This window comes from Perna viridis, chromosome 2 (genome assembly GCF_037379345.1).
Source record: "Perna viridis isolate PV_CMFRI_1.1 ecotype Kerala chromosome 2, ASM3737934v1, whole genome shotgun sequence".
Classification (NCBI taxonomy): Eukaryota; Metazoa; Mollusca; class Bivalvia; order Mytilida; family Mytilidae; genus Perna; species Perna viridis.
The window spans coordinates 38,097,882-38,118,314 of NC_142446.1; the positions used below are offsets into that span (position 1 = coordinate 38,097,882).

The 20,433-nt window shown below is 33.5% G+C and overlaps 1 protein-coding gene across 1 annotated transcript; it reads left to right on the forward strand.

The window, feature by feature from the left end:
* The first annotated feature begins 5,780 nt into the window (after positions 1 to 5,780).
* Positions 5,781 to 10,743, forward strand: LOC148624942 (small ribosomal subunit protein uS14-like). Its single transcript, XM_088568083.1, has 3 exons — positions 5,781 to 5,904; positions 7,861 to 7,960; positions 10,642 to 10,743. Exons 1-3 carry the CDS (start codon positions 5,843 to 5,845, stop codon positions 10,648 to 10,650), a joined length of 171 nt encoding a protein of 56 aa, XP_088424209.1. The 5' UTR covers positions 5,781 to 5,842; the 3' UTR covers positions 10,651 to 10,743.
* The last annotated feature ends 9,690 nt before the right edge of the window (positions 10,744 to 20,433 follow it).

Genomic DNA, 20,433 nt, shown 5'->3' on the forward strand with positions numbered 1-20,433 from the left:
GGGCGTAAAAAGTCAGTTCTTTTATCGAAAATCCCTCCTTCTTCACTCTCTGTAGATAGCTTCAGATCATGTTTTGTTCCACGATAAAGATTTTCATTTTGTTGAAATCATCGAGGCAGTGGTTTGGTAATCTGAAGTGTTGTTAGGTCGCTCCTGTGTCCGTTCAAGCGCTTGTGAAAAGGCTGTTTACATTCACCAACATATTGAAGGCCACAGATGGGACAGTGAAGCAAATATATTACATAAGCACTCTTGCAGTGTACGTTACAAAGTATTTTGTAGCGTTTCCCCATGACTGTGCTGGTGAATGATGACGAGTGGTGCATTTGGTTGCAACATTTACACCTTTTGTCACCACAGGACGACTCTCGACTGGGGTCAATTTGGGCTTAGATATTGCAGCCCTCACAAGCAGACTACGCAAACTGTCTGGCTGTCTGAAAAAATCATAGGTGGTTCGGGAAAGACTTTGGATAATGTTTAGTTTCCCTCAATAGAGGCCCAGTGCTCACGAATGGTATTGTGGCTGTTTTTAAGGCAGGGTGGTATGTTAGCTAAGGGTCTCAATTTCTGCCCAGTTCCAGGTCATGTAAATGAAATCATCCTGACCGAGGAACTTGATAACTTAGTCAGAAGTTTGAGGATCAAAGAGTACTTTGACTCAAAAGAGAGTGAGGGGCAAAATAAGAGTGATTCGGAAGATGAAAAACAACTATCGGTTTATAAAGAAAAGTGAGTGGGTCCCTGAAAAGAGCAAAAAATTAACTTTGGAATAATTTATTGATAATGTAAAATCTGACTTAATAAGAAGTGTAAGGGAATAACGATAATTTAACAATAGGGGAACGTGCTGCACTTCAAGGTCTAAAGGACCAGTGACAATATCATAATAAAACCTGCAGACAAGGCAGCGCTGTAGTGATCATGGACAAATCCGCCTATATTAAGGTTACAGACCACCAATCGCATCATCAATACGCAAAAAAGTCCTACGCCAAAGTAGTCCCTTTAGCATGCCAAAAAAAGAGAGTTGACAGTATTTTTAAATGAATGAACTTTTTTCATAAAGGGAATTTTATTTTGATAATTTTGAGCCCAAAGTATGCTGCCTCAAACTTAAACTAATTTGGTGACACTAAAAATAATGATGGTCTAAATAAAGAAGTTTTAGGATTCCGCAGGCTATTTTTAGGGTAGATGAGTTCCAAGTGTCTGTGCTTCACTGCGAGGTAGTAAACCCCTTGTGAAATTTTGAGTGACATAGCAGTACATGTGTATGTTTCAGGTGATATATGGTTTTGGTTAGGTTAAACTTAAGGTAAACTACTGAGAATTCCCAGAAAATGAGCAAATTGACATAGAGAGTAATGAGTATCTGAATTAGTGGTTTGTAGCCTTAATGAGACCGAGCGTCAACTTAAAGACGACCGTTTTTATATCAAATTAACAACAAACCCCACTCAATCCTTTGCGGACGAAATAAAAACTGAGTTAAACAAAATGTATGAAAATAACCACATTGACATTAAAACTCTTGAATATCTCAAACCTGAAAATCCTAGAACTGGTCGATTCTACCTACGCCCCAAATTCAACAACCCAGGTAGACCTATAGTCTCGCTAACGGCCATCCAACAGAGAAAATTTCTGAATTCGAGACTTTCATCTACGCTCACATGTTGAAAAACTTCCATCATTTATAAAAGATACGACTGATTACTTACAGAAGATGCAGGCTCTAAATCCCCTTCCACTAAACACCACTCTTGTCACTATGGACGTCACATCTCTCTAAACTAACGTTCTTCACCCTGATGGTATCGAGGCTTGTGGAGAAGTATGGGACTCTCGGGAGGTCAAAGTTCCACCTACTGACTGCCTAGTCATTTTACTCACGATGCTTTTAAAAAAGAAAAAAAATCCTTTTAATGGAGACCAATATTTGCAAATAAATGGCACAGCTATGGGTACCAAAATGGCTCCGTCTTATGCCGACATTTTCATGGGAAAATTTGAAAAAGAACTACTTGAATCCTCTATAGAAAAACCATTGTCTTGGTATAGGTTTATTGACGACGTGGATATGAAGTGGACACAAGTAGTACATATGACGCTCAGTCTACAGAGCGATCTGGGAGATGCTGGATGTGCTTAAGTAGTCTCTTATAGTAACTGTCAAGATTATTTAAATTTTTTGTATTCAGACGAGTGACATCCGGCCCATAGATTAATCTAGGCACAATGTAGGTTCTTATCAGGTGCACGGATACAAAGGGATTGAGTCCATTAATACCATGAAGGCCTGCGCCCATCAATGCATAGACAGCTTTTCTAGCAATACTGATTCTCTCTGTAGAGACACTTGTGCCATATTTTGATTTAGAGTTCCTTGTTATTCCAAGATGTGTAGCTGTATCTGATTTTGGGGGTTCACAGTCATTTAACCTGAATGAATATCTACTGGTATCAATGTTGGAAACACATAGCACTGTTGATTTAGTTTCATCGATAGAGTATTGTTCTAGATTTGCATAGTTCTCCTGTATTGATAGCATAGTCTGCAACTAATATGGACAATTTGCGACTAAAGTAATGTCATCCGCCACTGTAGGGGTTCCACAATAAATTGGTCCTATGTAACTACCAATACCACATGATTCCAACAAGTTAAGGAGTGGATTAATGAACAGCTTATATGCAGAAGGGGACCAGACTCCACATTATCTCACTCCAATATTCTCCTTGAATTCCTTCGAGAGACTGTTTTTCCATTTAACTCGAGATCTCAAGTTCTTATACCATTCATTTAACATAATCCATTCGTTTCCATCAGTGCCGGTGAGGAAAATCTTTCTTAGCATTGATCCATGCCAGACTTTGTCGAATGCCTTGGTCGCATCTAGGAATCCAAAAAATATGGGAGATCGATTATCTCTTGCCTCTGCGCTGAGCTCTGTTACTATTAATGCCGCCCTAGATGGTGATACACCATTTGTGAAACCACGTTGGAGTTTAGATTGTCCAGAGACAATCTTATTTGTTACTAAATTGAGATGTAGTTTCTCCACCAGTTTACCAGCAATACTAGCTACTGTGACCTTGCGATAACTATTAGGATCATATTACGGTTTCCCCTTATTCTTGAATACGGGTGTCACAGTTCCAGTTCGAAACTGATCTGGTATCAGTCCTTTGTCAAAGATTTGATTTATCAGTTTAGTTAAGAACGTCAGCAATTTATATCCGCCATACTTGAAATGTTCTGTTATCACTCCTATACAATCTGGGGACTTGCGATTTTTCATTGAGGAGATTATATCTTGCACCTCGGATTCCAGAAATGTTGGTGTGATATCTTTATTATTTTTACATATATCTTCCAGTGGTAGACGATCAAATTCGACTTGGAGTTGTATGAATCATCTGAGCAATCGGAGCTATTTGGCGTAGCTAGATCTTTGAAATATTCTGCCCACCCCTCACGAATCTCATCATTAGTTGTAAGAGTTTGGTCATTTACAGTGAGGTAGGTGGTTCCCCTATTTCCATCTTTGCTCGCCTTTGAGTTTGTAAAAGATAGTTTGATCTCCCTCATGAGCTGTCATAATATTTTCATATGTTGATCTCCTTTTACTTGCCTCGTGGTGACGTTGTAATTTACGGAGGTTCTTTTTGTCTTCCTTCATGAGTTTAAAGTGTTCATTATATGGGTCAACTGGTCTACCATTCTCCCTCCATATCCAGAAGTATAACTTACTCTCTTGACATGCTTTATTGATAACAAGTGACCAAGAGCGTTTTTGTTTTCGCCGCTTTATGGCTTTTATATTTGGTTTTGATTTATTTGAAGCTATTGTTAGTTCCAGTTTATTTCATTACTCTGTATAGTTACTTCATCATCAGGTTTAAATATTTCCAGGTTCACCCTTAGGTCACCATAAATAGGATCGTGTTGTGACGTGTTATTAATAAGAGGCTCCCTCTCAAGTGTTTTGTTCATGATTTCAAAAAAATGAAAATCTTTATCGTGAAACAAAACATGATCCGGAGCGATCTACATAGAGTGAAGACGGAGGGATTTCGGACAAAAGAACTCTATGTTTTACACCCACACGAAATTAACAAAAAAACCGTTAAGTTCTTCCTATTTTGTATAGTTTCTTATTACAGTGTTTGTAAATATTTTTAGTTTTATAGTTCAGTGTTCAAGATCAGCACACAACGTGTGTCTATAACACAATGTTCAAGATCTTAATAAAATTTTATACGTCACTGATATTCACCTGATTATGTAGTGAGCTGCGTTCACAGACCATTTACTTTCATACACACTCAGTTTATTTAAGGCACCGAAGGCCATTAGTTGACCGAAAATTTTGCTCATTATATATTTCATTATAGTGTATTAACATCTTTATCGGTATCGTTGTACAATCCTTTAGACTTATCCAAATATCTAAAAGTGTTATTAAATTTTTCTACCAAATATTGTTTGGAAGGGTCTTTATTTATTCTATCCATAAATTTTGATTCGTAACAGTACAGAAATAAGTTCGCAATAAGTGCTGCACAATTGGTCCCCTTGGGAATACCAATAAATTGACGATAAACGGTTTCACCAAAGCGTACGAAAATGTTGTACAACAGGAATTCGAGTGCTGTAAGCACATCAAAAGAAGTTCAATTAACCTAGTTTTTATGTTTTTCGTTACTAAAAATAGTCTAAAAGAATTCGAACAAATATATTCACATCCCGATTTATTAAATGACCATTTGATAGATACGCGAATTTTTGTTTTATGAGATTATGTGGAAGTATAGTGCATTAAGTTGAAAAGTCAAAACTTTGAACAGATTCAAAAGATCCCACTTGGGCATGTAATTTTTTCAAGCATCTCAAGCGACTTTTTAACACTCCAAAAATAGTTAATTCCACCATTTTCATAAGCTTTGTTACAAAAATTTATAATCAGATTTGTTTATGGTATTGAGCACTCTAGTAAGTAAAATAAATAGTCTAGTTGTAGAGCAGTGACTGTTAGAGGAAATTAATCTATATTTTTAAGGTAATTTGTGAAGTTAGGGAAGCCAGTAAATAGTTGGAACCTTCATGCTATTGGGTTCAGCTTGTAAAGAGGTAGCGACGAGTTTATGTTAGTTCACAATTTAATATTCTGAAAGTTTGGTCAGTTGGAATGTTGCTGAATTCGTAATTTCTTTTTGTAAAACAAATTTAAAAAAACTAACGTTCATTGAAGACCAGTGGGTGGCCTAACTTAGGCTGACATTTTTATCCCGGTGGGGTTGTTGTCTCTTTGACGTATTCACCATACCTATTCTTGTTTTATAACAATAAATGCATAACAACTTTATATAGTCACTATAGATTGTTAATTTCTACTTTAGCAACCCGAAGAACATTTCAATTCTGTGACTGCAGGGAATAGAAATATCCTAATCTGATTTATCGAAGACAAATTTGGTAGTAGCTGCTATAACTTGTGTGTTATTACAATATGTGATACATGTGCACAGGGAATTTATAATACTAAGTAGTATATATATTTTTTTAGTTTGGGTCCATGATGTGCATTTCTTTTTGCGATGTTTTTTTAAACAATAAAACTAAAAAATATATATAATTCTAAAAATGTATTTCTTTCTTTCTTTGTACTATTGACCGATTCGAATAATCAATGAATTAGATAATGGGAAGACAGAGGTAAAACACTCGCTAAAGGGACGACATGGCATTGTCAGAACCGGCAGGGTAGATAACTTTAAGCGGAAACGGTTTTCAAAACGAGATTTCCCATGTGCCTTCCTTTCTCAAATCGCCATCATGGGGTTCGCCAATGTGTGGAATGCTCACCCAAAGAAATTCGGTGCCGGCTCAAGATACTGGTACTAAAGCTTATAAATAAATAAACGATCACTTGTAGTCAATATTTGACTATGTATTGGCGACATGTAAGAGATATTGAGAGAGTTAATTGCCTGTAGTCGAGTTTCTTAGCGACTGCGTAGCTTGCCATAACTGATACAAGTAGTCATTAACTTGAATATATATGGTTTATTTTGTTACGAGCAGATCTTCAGGTGCCACATGTGTTTGTGAAGCATAACCTTAAACCATGTATGATTTTGTAGGCTCCTCAGAATACGGGTTTTCGAAATATGTACAATAGGTTATGACATGATAGTAGCAATAAAGCTTATTAAGGTTATTGGCTGTTCTAGACATCTTATATACTTCAATATGCACTTATGGCATTTAGTGTAAACCCTCTTTTATTGGAAAAAAAATCATAAATAAAGCTTCAGATAGATATGTCCTAGTACTCTTATGAATTACTTTCGGGATTACTGTGTATTTTGCTCAGAATGACATAAGAGTGAGGAACAATGTAATTAAAAATTTTGATATCATTTATTTTGGTTACAAGAAAATATAGACAATGAGGAAATGTACTGTCTTGTAACCGATGCCCGTGCTGCCTATGTTTTTTCGTGCCACATCACATCTGGCATATTGTGGTGGATAGTGTCTTTAATTTGCATTCATTTTTAATAAATAACTTCAACAGAGGTTTCCAAGATCATTATACCTTATATTTGGGTGATATTCGGGTTTAATTTGGTCTTTTGTCTCTACTTCGTTGGGTCCATTGTGGTTGTCCGCAAACTAATGAGTGCGAATGAAGATTTACTCTCGGGTTTTTAGTATTGGGTGCATTCAAGGTTAATGCACGAGTACTATTCTCATTTTAGGGTAGAGCAATTTTATTTGAATACTTTTCATAGATGTATTTAACAAGTTATTTGGAGATTCCTTTTATGGAAGTGAACTTTGTTTAACCTTTTTTTTTTCCAGTAGTATATAAGCTCGTGAGATTCTCTCTTTAGCGCTTTTTCCTCACAAGAGCCAATAGTGTCTGTGCAAGACTTAGGTAGGATCCTTTAGCAGGACATTGTGCTGCCTTGCAGTTGTAACCAGTACCAATCATCGATTGTGTAATTTTGGCTCTTGTGTACCTTTCCATTATTTGGCATTTTTATAAATTAGTAGGATCTTCCATGTCTGGTCTTGTTTCAGTAATTTTACTTAACTTTAATTAGGAATGTAGGTTTTTTTTGTAAAATGTAGGTTTCATGAGCAGGGTTTTATTAGTGAGTTATTCGCATAGGTTGATCCATTAAACTATGTTAAACTTTGTAACTTATTAAATAATTGTTACTTAATTTATAACAAATACACCGTTGTTAATTTATAGACATTTTTTAACTGTTAAATATGTAAAACTTACTTGCCTTTTACTTCGTTGAACCAGGAGACAGAAACTCTGGTCCCTGTGTTCAAACCGGAATAAAAATGCTATTGATTGAAAATAGGACTGAACAACTACGATGTAACATCTAAAAATTCACTAGCTCTGGTTACAATATAATGAAAGTAGAACAAGGGATGGGCAAGTGAAATTTTGGTGCAAGAAAGTTGCTAGTTATGCTCCACTTTCCCTTAGACATTTTTGAAAGGATTTTTTAAATTTGGAAAGCAGACATTGAAAGTGGTAAAGTTCATCTTCATTTAGAGCTTTCCCATGTAAACCTCAAATTTTGAAAAATCCTGGAATGCTGGGTCATGGTTTAGTAAGCAATAAAAAACACATCATGATCATCACTGTTTCATAGATTTAAGGAACCTACTGCACAAAAGCATATTTTTGTTTAAACTTCGTGTTATTTAATCCAACCGTAACACTATAAATTTTGCCTGAAAGTCTTAACTATGGACATCCTGTCCCGCTTTGTATTTTCATTACTGGCTTACACAACTTTCATGTTTTATTATCATTTCAGCCGAGTATGTAAAAACACACATGGTCTGATTAGAAAATATGGATTGAACATGTGTAGAAGATGTTTTAGAGAGTATGCTGATGACATTGGATTTAAAAAGGTAATAACATTTGATGAAAAAGATGCTGTCCGATTCAATTAGTCCCCATTTAGATAATGCCAACATTTTTGGACATTTACTGTAAATTATAGAAGATTGAGATGGGGGTAGTATTAACAAGGGGTGATCAGAAGAAATAAAACAAATGAAATGTACACAAAAATCTTTAATGCTGTGAACTGAGGCTATGAGGAGAAAAATTATACAGGAAATATGATGTCTGTATGATATACGCTATACTGAGCTTCACTAAGCATACAACTTTTGAGACCCATTAAAACTTGTGGCCTCTACTTCATTGATTGTATAGGGCTTGATCTGAAAAGAATGCTGTGGAACTAAAAGAGATACATGTACATTGACCAGAAGGAGTAATTAATAAAAACAGATGTGTATCATATCATATAATTTAGCTAAAATCGTGTTTTCACGCATATTTAAGGTACCATTATACTTGACACTGTGAAATTAATTATTGACTTGACTATGTAGTAACACATGCTAAAGGGGAAATTGCAAGGGTGAGTAGGTAAATGTGGGCAAAATCTTTTTCCAATTTTAAAGTTTTTGACTCATTCAGACTTCAGTTGTGCTAGTTTAAAAAAAATTGGATCAGTAGGATTAGCAGAAATATGTTTTTTAGACCTAAGAATATGCAAAATTTTTATACTTTCCCATGAAATCTTTAACACTAAAATTTTTGCTTCCCTAGCCATTGGTGGAGGCAGGTCTAGTTGCTAGCCATTTGACTTAATCCATCCATTATGGGGTATCAACTTAGTGAAGTCAGTAACTAAAAAAGTATTAAACCAATATAATTTTATTTCATAAGATGCTTTCTGATTGGATAAAAAAATTGTCCATCATCACATGGACCAAATTGTGTATATGACTGTGAGGTCATCAAACCTTATTTCAGTGGTTTCCTAAAATTAAATTATTGAAGGAATGGCTGTTATATTTTTTCAATCTATGAATAATTATCCTCAATGCCCATGGTTCACACTTGAGAATAACTAGCTATGCAGGTTATTTAGTGTGCACCACATGATTATTTATTTATAGACCGAACAGTCATTCCTTCAATAATTAAAGCTTTTCACAGTGTATGTATACATATTGAAGCTGTATACCTTATAGTGAAAGAAAGTAGCAGTAGACCTATGGACCGAGTCTACATAATATCAAGCATGTCTATCATGAAGTTGGCTCAATTTCCTTTGAAATGTACAGTACGATCTACATAAAATTATGATGGGTCTATGGTGACCAAAAATTAAGTTTCTTACACTGACCTTATATAATGGGGAGATTTTATTTTTTCCTTATTATTTTTTAGCTCACTATGTTTTGTGGATGGTACCAACTCCATGTAATCCGAAGTCAAAAAAATATGTATTGATAATTGAATATTATTTAATGTTGGCACTTGGTTTCTATATTCAATGAAGGTCACCCATTCATATTCAAAAAAAGACATTTAGGTGGTTTATAACTAGGGGTATCAATCAACTGGTACACTGGTGCATCATGATCATTTCAGTTTCGGAAATCAATACCGGTGCCGTTCTTACCAATTCCTCATTTAGCTTAACTTCGCTTTAAATTTGCAAATGAAGGAATTGCCCATAAAAATTTTGTTTCTTGATCACATACTGATTTATCTGCTATTTTGGACACTTGAGATTTGCCCAGAATGTAATTGATAAAGGCTAGGCAATACCTACAGACTTGACTGTGTTATTTGTTTTTGATTTGTTGAAATGTAAATTAAATAACACGAACAAGACATTCCTGTAAAGTTCAGGATAGGAATCAGATTGTCAGCCAAGAATTGTGATATTTATGGAATGAGTGAATGAATGAATAAATGAACTTTATTCTCATAAACTACATATTACATAGTTAAAGAGAAACATATATACAATAATGTATAACAAGCATATGCATGTGTGTAAAATACAATATGTAATAAATTCTGAAGATTTACATGCATGTATCAGATTGTGCGGAATTGTTACACCCTATTTATAAGGGCCATTGTCTGTGTCTACATAAGGAACTTGATTTGAACCTACAATCTTTGAACATTAAACACCTGAGAATTACAAAAAAACATTGCAGGTGTTCATTTTAGGTTACTCAAGGGGTCAATGATTTATTGATTGAATGGTGTGATGGATCTTGCTAATTAAAACATACATGTGTAGTTTAAGGAATTGTCAAAAGATGTGGAAATCTACTCAAAGATAGGTAATAAATAATGAAAGTAAAAATTAGTTACAGACAAAAGGTCTGTCATGTCAGAAAATATTGACTCTTGACATACAGCACAATGCTGTAACAATAACTTTCTTTTGCTAAACAAAATACATGGAAAGTAGACACATGCACAATATGTATTCATCTTCTCACTTGGAAAATTGTAGCATTTGCCTCAACTTCTCTTAAGAGTACACTTCACACCATTCCTCAACGGTTACTGCTTAATAGAGGTTGCACTGTACATTTTGAAGAGATTTCTGTGCTGACGCATATGACAGTGAGGCAGAACCAGATAACTATTGGTCTTGTTTGCCTTACTCCTTGATTCTGTTTAACCTCAATATACAATGTACAATTTATCTTGATCGTGTCTTGGTGGAATAGTTTTTCATCATTGTTCTCTTTTCTGTTTACAGCTGGATTAGAGGAAGATCCACTCAGAGAAGTTGGACATTATTGATAGAAGAACCGTGATGGACAGTTGATACTCTCTTTCCAATTAAATGTCTACTTCTTTATATATTTTTGTTCTTATTTCTTGAAAAAAGACAGAAACATTATTGCACATATTGCCATATGGACAGCTCTACTGAGTTAACATTACAATTCTGATTGGTGCCATTTGCCTTAGATTTCAGACTTCATCCTATAAAAACTATTAGAATTGGTATTTAAACTTGAAAATCTACATGATGTAGAAGAAGTCAATAAATAGTACTAATGAAAATGTAATGCAACTAAAAGCTGTTTACTAGTCTATATATTCAAGTATCACTAGGACTTTATTACAACTAACTGCCTATGTGGTCTCAGGGTAGCTTGCAGGCCTCAAGTGTGGAAGGTCGTGGTTTCAATCCCTGGCAGTCGTACCAAAGATTTTAAAATTGGATTGGAAGTGGCCAGTCCTCTGCTAGGCATGCTGTATTTAAGGGGATGGATTTGATGACTAGTTGGAATAATGATGGCAGTCCTGCCTGCAGGCTGTTGCTACTGTGTGCTAGTACAAAGCAGGGTCTCTTCAACTGGTTAATTGTTACTGTCCTGACATATCTGCCATAGGTCATTGAACTATTTCCATAAAGTGATTATGATCCTAGGAAAAAGTTCCATTGATTATTTAACAATCACATGGTGACTTGATTTATATCTCTTTCGATGGTAACACCCCTCCGGGAGAATTTCTTTCTGAAATTAAATCAACCCTGGTGTATCCAGACTTCTGTTTGTCTGAACGACTTCTTTTAGCAGATTTTTAGTCTTTTTCCCTTTTGGCACTGAGTAACGACTGAATAGGGTTTTTTCTGTTGTGGAGGCATGTTTACACACAGTAAATTTGAACAATTCTACTGTCCACAGAATCCAATACACTTTTTTGTTCAATGATTAAGGAAAATATTTCAAATTCTAATTTTCAAAGCCGAAATGCACTAAAACTATACCAATTTCATTGTCCATCTTATCTAAACCTCGAACAATTCCAATCGCTACGTATAGCTAAATTTAGAGCTGAACTTCCAAAGTGCAAACAGTTCAGCGGCCGTCTTAATCCTATTTATCCTGAGAATATTTCTACATATAATGAACAAATTATTGTTTGAATCCACTGTTGAAAAGAAATTGAATGACAAAAATTGCATATCGTGCAAGAGGCACATTTGTAAATGGTCACAGGAATAATAAGTCTCCAGTACTACTGTATTGTACCTTAGTAATAGTTTAGTTGAAATCAGATGCGTATATAAGTTGAGTTGATAAGAATATAGGTTGCTAGATTCGGATGAACCTAAAAACCAACATGTCTGTTCAGATACTTAGGTAAGAGTGTTCAAATGAAAAAGGAATTAACCCGCGACAATTACCAACCAATAGATGACGAGAAAAGAAGTGCGTACTAATCAAGCATGAAAAAGAATATAGAAGATTACGACTAGATTGCAATACAATCACCAGTTCCCGAAAGCTCGTCTGTCAATCGGTCCAAGTCAAATAGTAAAACATAATACACATTCATACAAGTCAAATATTTTATTACACAATAATAAAATATTCATATAAAACAACATTGCAGACTATTACAGTTATACTTGGTGTAACTGCCGTTTTCGTGCTAAGAATATATATTCAATACTTTGCATTCGTATGCCGTGTTTATAAATGATCACGACCTACTAAGGGGTTCAAAACGTCCTTGCTATACTCGGGGGCGTGGCGGGCGTGCGCCACCTAAAATTTGCAAAGCAAGGGTTGTCATGGGTAGATATAGGCGGCTTTAGATTGAAACTTTAATTTCTCGCCAATTTTACCATAAAAGATATCTATATTGCACCCACTCTAGTAGAAAATTTCCAAAATTTTACCCAAAAATTTTAACTTTGCGCCTCCTAATCGAAAATCCAGGATCCGCTCCTGATACTTGGTGTAATTGTCGTTTCGTGCTAAGGTAGTATTATACGGTTAGGTCAATTCTGAAAATTTGGTCTCATTTTGTTGAAATAAAGCTGTTGTGAGTCAGTCGCACAGAAATTTCTAGTGTTTCATCATAAAAAGTACATATCTTTGTAATCCCTGGTGTGTGGAGGTTCAAGTCATTTATAAGCAATTCAGTCACAATATTTAATATTACAAAATGATTTTCTAATACTAAAAATCGTCATTGAATACGACAAGTCCATTTTCTAATATTAGAAAATCAATTTTTAACATTAAAAAATGATTTTTTTTTAATATTAAAAAAGTGTTTTGTGATATAAGAAATCCAACTGTGATATTAGAAAATGAATTTGTAATATTAAAAAATCATTTTTTAATATTAGAAAATGCTCATTTTTGTCCACTTTGGCTTGCCATAGTTTTGATTAAATAATGTTTATCATTTTTAATTTATTTTTTGTAAGAAATACACATGATCTCTCTCTTTTGCAGGGAATAAGGATTACAAAAGAAGCTCATAGCTAATGCCTTAATATATTTTCATGGTAAGTTTTATATAGTGATGAGAATCTGATTGGACCATGACAACTGCTCATGGCATTTGTTAGTCTTTTAGTGTATCTGTTCATTCATTCGACGGCAATATGCAATCACTGTGTTACATAAATCAGTAGCAGATCCAGAAACTCAGAAAAGGTGGGGAAATATGGCCTTTGAGGGGCTCACTATTGGTAGTATCATTAATTTTCTATAAAATTTTTTTTTGCAAATATGAAGGGGACCCTGGGCCTCACTTGGATCCACCTCTGTTTTTGCTGAACTTCAATAAAGTTTTAATTATAGAACACATGTATGAAGTTTGGTTCCATGGATATCCATTTCCTGTTTGAAGAGGACATACATTTTAAAGGTGCACTTAGGTCTGCTCACCACAATTTCAGCTTAAAAACTCAATTTCATGGTTTTTCAAAGTGCAAATAAAATATTGATACAAAACAGCATGTTTTAATCTAGCAGACAATGATAATTCCATGATTGACACATACACGTGTTCCAAAAAAAAAAATCAAGTAATATGTAATTGATAGTAGACGAGACAAGACAAGACAATTCTTTATTATAGTCTCACCTCCAACTGACATATTATATATACATTTAAAAGCAATATATATGATTCTAAAAGTTAATAGTTCACACTTGTCTAATACCATTATTATCGATATACAAAACATATACATTTAAAACTTTATGTTGTCAAATTAGAGCCCCTCTTTTCAAAGAGTTATGAGAGACTAAATAAGTAATTAAAATACTATATATATACATTTTCATTTTAATATATTATATTAACAGAAATTACCTATATAAAATATTTCTTCTAGTTAATAAAACATCGTGGCAGATTCTGGCTGAATAAAAGAACATTTTTTCATCACTAAATAAAAATATGAATTTTTCATCATCCGTTAAATTATCAAAATTGTCATTAAAAGATTTAGCCCGAATAAAAATATCTTCTCTCAAATGTGAATACACAGGACAATGCAAAATGACATGTTTCTCATCCTCAATATTACCATTATCTATACATACATTATTAAAACACAATCTATTTTCACTCAAAATACCTTCATATCTGCCAGTTTCTATTTTTAATGGTGCAACACCACAACGAAATTTAGAAAAAGCACTTCTGTATCTTCCAGGTATACGTGTTTGTAAATATCGTTCTACTCCATACCCTTGCTTAAAAATTCTGTAAGTTCTCAGTTTACTATGATTATTACTATTTAAATCATTGAACCATTTATTCTTAAAATTTTCAAAATTTATATTTTCTAGTATGTATAGTTTTTTCCTTTAGTTTTAATTATAACTACTGTATGTATGCATATCGTGACTATACAATTAATCATGTACATCTTTTTTTAAGGAAACCAAAGAATGGAAATGGACACTGCTTGAGATGCCTGAAGATGAATAAGTGAACTGATAAAACCTATCTTTGAAATTTCGTTTAGTTTTTTGCTACATCTACAAAATATAGAGAACGCTACAAATTTCTTATCTCATGTTAAACCTGTTGTATGTGTATGCAATTTTTGCATTAAAATATTCATAATTTAGATTGTTTTGAAAAAAATTTTCATTGAAAAACATTGTAATAACATTATAGTGAATGGTTGTTGAAAAAGTTATTGTAACATTTCTGCAACCATACATTTTTACGTTTTAAAACATTTCTAGAAAATGTTTTCAGTCTTTTCAAGGAAACGTTATAATAACATTATAGTGAATGGTTATTGAAAACGTTATTATAGCATTAATGCAACCATACATTTTTACGTTTTAAAACATTTCTAGAAAATGTTTTCAGTCTTTTCAAGGAAACGTTATAATAACATTATAGTGAATGGTTATTGAAAACGTTATTACAATTTTTCTGAAACCATACATTTTTACATTTTAAAAACATTTCTAAAAAATGTTTTCAGTCTTTTTAAGGAAACGAATAATTAGCTGAACAGCGTAAAACCGATGTTGCCGAAATGTACAAGCTGTTATCGTGAAAAATATTTTTGCACTTTTTCTATTTTCGTTCTTTTTAAAACATTTTTTACATTGCTATTATTTGTTTTGTTTTTTTTTTTTGTATTTATGAAATTTTAAATAAAAAAAACACATCTTATGATATGAAATAAACCTAAATTAAAAAACGAACAATGCCAATTAAGTGTACTTCTAGAATGGGTTACCGATATCAAGCCGTGTTTTTGTTTACCTGCACGTCGGCACTAGCTTGTGAATTAGGTTTTTGCCTTACGGCTTAATTCGCCGAGTCCGGTACCCAGCTATGTGACTTAACGGGACAATTACATGTAGCATACAAATTTGAACCAGCGTATACATTACAAGAGTTACAAACAATAAAAAAAAATAAAAAAAAAACGCCGACCAAGAGAAACAAAATAAAGTTGACAAAATCTCACGTAAAGATAATATTAGTTGGTGTGAGTATACAAAATGTGATCCTATGCCACTTCTTGAAGAATGTCAATGCTGCCATGAGTTCTCCCTACACGAAGAACAACTGGAATATTTTCTCACAACTTGTATATACAATGTCAAAGAATTTTTTTTTCGTACTTGACCTTATTCATTCATTCATTCATTAATATGAATTAATATATAATATGAAAAATTACAGAGTCCGAAATTACTGGTTCTCCGATATTTAGAAGAATATTTCACTTCTTCTTCACCGAGTTGCTCATTTGCTTTTGTTACTTTGTTTGTATTATTTTAGTTACGTTATTTTCTTTGTTGTGTATGTCTGTTTTCCATGTCTGTTCTTTGTCCCTGGATTGCATTCTTTTGATTACCGCTATAACCTTAGTTCCCTTGATTACTCTTTGACTTATATTAAAAATAAAATCGAGCATGCAAATGATTCAGCCAAATAAGTAAGTAAAACAGGAGCGGACCCAGGTTCCGGTTGGGGCGTAAATACATACCATCATTTAGGCGAAGCAGCAGGGAGTTCGAGGGTGTCGGAGGAAGGGCATAGAACTGGTGAAAATGAAGGTTTCATGCAAAGAAAATTTCCGATCTTAGAACGTTCAACGGATTCTATAATACGGACCCGTAAAACAGAATGTAGTGAGATGTGATATTTCGATCCTTACTACTATGTATTTAACGAAGATGCGCTTTTATGTATTATACTTGTACACGTACTTTAGAACAACATTCTGACTGACATGTATATATAAATAAATAAATTAATTAAAACACCAGAAAATTATGTCCAAATCTTCTCCATCAACTGTCACGACCCTCTTAATTTCTTTTTTATCTTTTTAGTTGCATATGAACATAATTATCTTCCAAAATATAAATTGATCCATTTACAAAAACTACTATCTAGGGGGTACGTCTAAACACCGCAAAGACCGGTCTTAGTGCACTAAGACCATAAAAGTAGCACTAAGACCCATAAGATGGCATTTTTTCGAAGTAAAAGTACTATCATTGGAAAGGTAATTAAAAAATTCATAGATTAAACTGGAATTGATATAATGATAGTAATTGAATCATTCACTATTTAGTCTTTTGTGCAATTTCACCGGCACGTGCCGACAATCACGCAGGTGATAGAGCGTGACCACGGCTATTTGATGTCCATTGATCGTTAATTAGAGTCAATGATGCGCACAGTATTGACCGTTCAAGCTTAGGTGTGGTGATTTTGTTTATTAGGGATAATCATAGATTAACCATTGAAAAAACTTTTAAAAATTTTGTTTAATTTTTGTACATTGTTTCGTTATTCTTTGAAGTTAAGAAAAATATTTGTTGAAAAATGTTTTTTTTTAAAACACAAATAAAGCATTTTGAGCAATAAAAGTAAATGTATATAAATTGCCAAAGTTTGGAAACGATATCTTAATTCATTAACAAAGTTTGATTTACACGCATTGCATTATAATTTCTTTAGTTCTACTTTGAAAACTGCCATGTTAAGTCCTTGGTTTTCATTTAGTTACGAAAGCTGCTTGTCGAGACTGCATGAAGTAATTATTCACAGCAATAGTATCTTTTGGTCATTTTCATTTTAAGTTTTCACATCGTTTGAAATTAGAAATTTTTTTTTTTCATTTTTACAGTAAGAAATAATAATTATTTCTTCATTGGGAGGGTTCGTTTCTCTCGTATCATACATTCCTATCACATATAAAGGCACGTCTACAAGAGACTATCAACAGTATAGACTTGAGAATAGACAGTGACGATGAAAAGGGTCTAATATACGTGATAGACAGGGTCTTTCCAGGATCAACCCGATTATTATGCACAAAACATTTAAAAGACAATGTTGCTGATCATCTAAAGAACAAACCTTGGTACAAAAGATACATAACGGACCGACATAAACAAAATATTCCGTTCATGTGGTATAGCCAAAGCAGAGGACACCTTTGAATTGGACTATGTAAACAAGCCACGTGCAAACTTGACTCAAGACCGCCTTTGGACCAACAACAATTGTGAATCACGTTTTCAAACGGGCATTGGACTGGAAGCACGACCGATTCCATCACTTGTAAAGTCATTACATGACATTGTTAAGAGTCCATTTCGCAGATCTGAAAAGAACCCTGTTTGGAACAGGAATATATGAACTATTTGGTTATGTTAAAAGATATGCCGTTACACATCAAATCTCAAAAACTGCCGGAGAGAAAGAAACTCTGTACGAAAGACTTTTATTAGACAAAAAGAATTATGCTAATGCTGTTCAATCCAAATGTGGAAAACTGGAAATGCCCACATACCAGAGACTTGCTAAAAAAACCCAATCAACGTAAAAGACCTCGTAAAAATAGAAAAGATTTTGAACTTGTGCCATAAATGTTATTAATGTAATAATAGTTGTGTATGTGCTGTTACATGTATGTTGTTGATTTTACTGTTGTAATGTCGGATAAAAGCTCTAAAGAGCTTACGTTTTGTATGTTTATATGTACCGACTTTAAATAAAGTTTCTTAGTCTTAGTAATAAATATTGTTTCACTATTATAAACTATACGACTTAATACTGTTTCTTCATGCATTTCTTGTATAGGCTTTTTTTTCAAAATCGGCATTACGATTATTCATAAAAAAGCAACAAAAATTGCAAAATCCAAAACAAAAAGTGCATAAACAAATAACCCAAAAAGAACATTATTTCAGCTCAATTAAAAAAAGATATATTAATCCACTTAATATAATTACTTTAATGTAAGCCCCTTCCACGTATTTAATTACCATTTAATTTATATTTCCAACTTACATACTTACTTATCACTTACATGTTGCAATCTGAACTGTCAATCTAGGACAATGCTTATTCAGTCCGCATCTAATCAGTCATGGTCTGTTACACTTTCAGCATGAAAGACTACAAATCTAATGATTCAATGTGTTATTTTATACTAAATTTGGTGTATTTGATGTATTTTTAAATAACTTTTCTTATGGTAATACTTTTACTTCGAAAAAAAATGTCATCTTATGGGTCTTAGTGCTACTTTTATGGTCTTAGTGCACTAAGACCGGTCTTTGCGGTGTTTAGACGGACCGCCATCGAGGGTTGTTAACGTCCTTGATTACGCTTACGAGTCTAGCACGGAGTGCTTTATAAAAAAGTAATATTTAGATTTATGACTGCAGTTAAAGGAATAAAAATAAAATTGATGTTTAATGAAGAAAATTAGTACAATAAAAAAAATAGGAAAAATATTGAATAATTAAAAATTATTACAATAAAAAAAAATCGCTTTGAACCGTAAAACAGAAAAAAGTTTATGAATATAATAAAGTATATAAAGTTATATTTAGATTTATAGTTAAACAAAATAAATGAAATAGCAATAATAATAGTAATAGTAATTACAAAAATAAAAATAACTTATTGAATAATTTGTACGTTAAAAAGATTTAGTTTTGAACCATGAAACATGAAAAAAGCAGAAAAGGAAAAACGGGTGACATTGGTAATATAGGTAATATTCTAGCGTCAGACTATGCATAGGAAATCGGGGCAATTGACACAGAAGGGAAATCGGGAAGGAGGGGTAATAATTTACTTTGCCGAGTGACAGGTAAAAAATATACACAGGAAATAAGGCCAATAACACAGGAAAAGAGGTAATAATTACCTTTGACGTTTGACACCTGGCATACGACCGAAGTGTGGGAAAGAATTAAGAATTCGGTACAGAAAGAATTCTAAATAATTTTATTATCAACAGAAAGTGTTACAAAGTTTTGTCATAGCCGTGTCAAATGTAAAAATCAAAGGACTTCCATATCAACTATATTACATTTTTTTAAATTCCGACAGTCTGAATTTATTCTTACATTGAAGAATAATTAGAAACATAATAAATATTTCGTATAAATTTTGCACATAGTGGGCTAAATTCTATTCACATTGTAACCCACCCGTTTTCGCGAAACACAAAAACACCGTACCTTTGTACGGATTGAAATTAATCAAAAAGAGAAATATAATGCGATTCACTATTTGGTGGATTTATTTCTTTTTTTTTAAACCTTACAAACGTCAAAACATACGATGACACGTTAGTACCAGAAAAGTTATAAATTATAATTGATTACGATTGATTTAAAGAACAAAAGGAAAAATACAAATAAAATTACCACCAGACTTCTTACAAAGCAGGTTTCTTCAAAGTGCTCTTCGCCGACAAAGTTGACTGCCGTATACGTATGTTGAAGCTGTGACAGGGAAATTTATGTTTATCAACCATTGCTCACACAATGAAAACTTCTTCCTTGGGTCAGGGATGATAAAAAGACTTTTACCAGAGCCACTGACCACGAAACAATCGGCTACCTTGCACCGCATATTGTAATTGACTTAATCGGTGTATATTGGGTCACGTCGATTGTGGCCTTGCGGTAATTAGACATATCGATGACAACGCCCACAATCGAATACAACACCAACTGTGATCAATCACGTGACCTCCGTAGTAAATGTTCAGATATTTCGATGCCAAATTTAGACTTGTTATAAATATTTGAGATATAAGAGTTGGTTTTTATTTGGCAGTATAGTGTTCCATGCATATGCAAAATTAAAAAAAAAACGCGAACGTACACTTTAAAGGATGAAATGGTCGGTTAGCATTGAATTTATGTATTACTACTCAGTTTCCGATCCAAACACAAGGACTCGTTACAATAGACCCTTTTGTGGTAAGTTG

Coding starts and splice junctions, on each gene's coding strand:
- LOC148624942 (XM_088568083.1), top strand. CDS start 5,843: ATGGGGTTCGCCAATGTGTGGAATGCTCACCCAAAGAAATTCGGTGCC. Junction 5,905..7,860: donor GGTGCCGGCTCAAGATACTG/GTACTAAAGCTT, acceptor TTATCATTTCAG/CCGAGTATGTAAAAACACAC.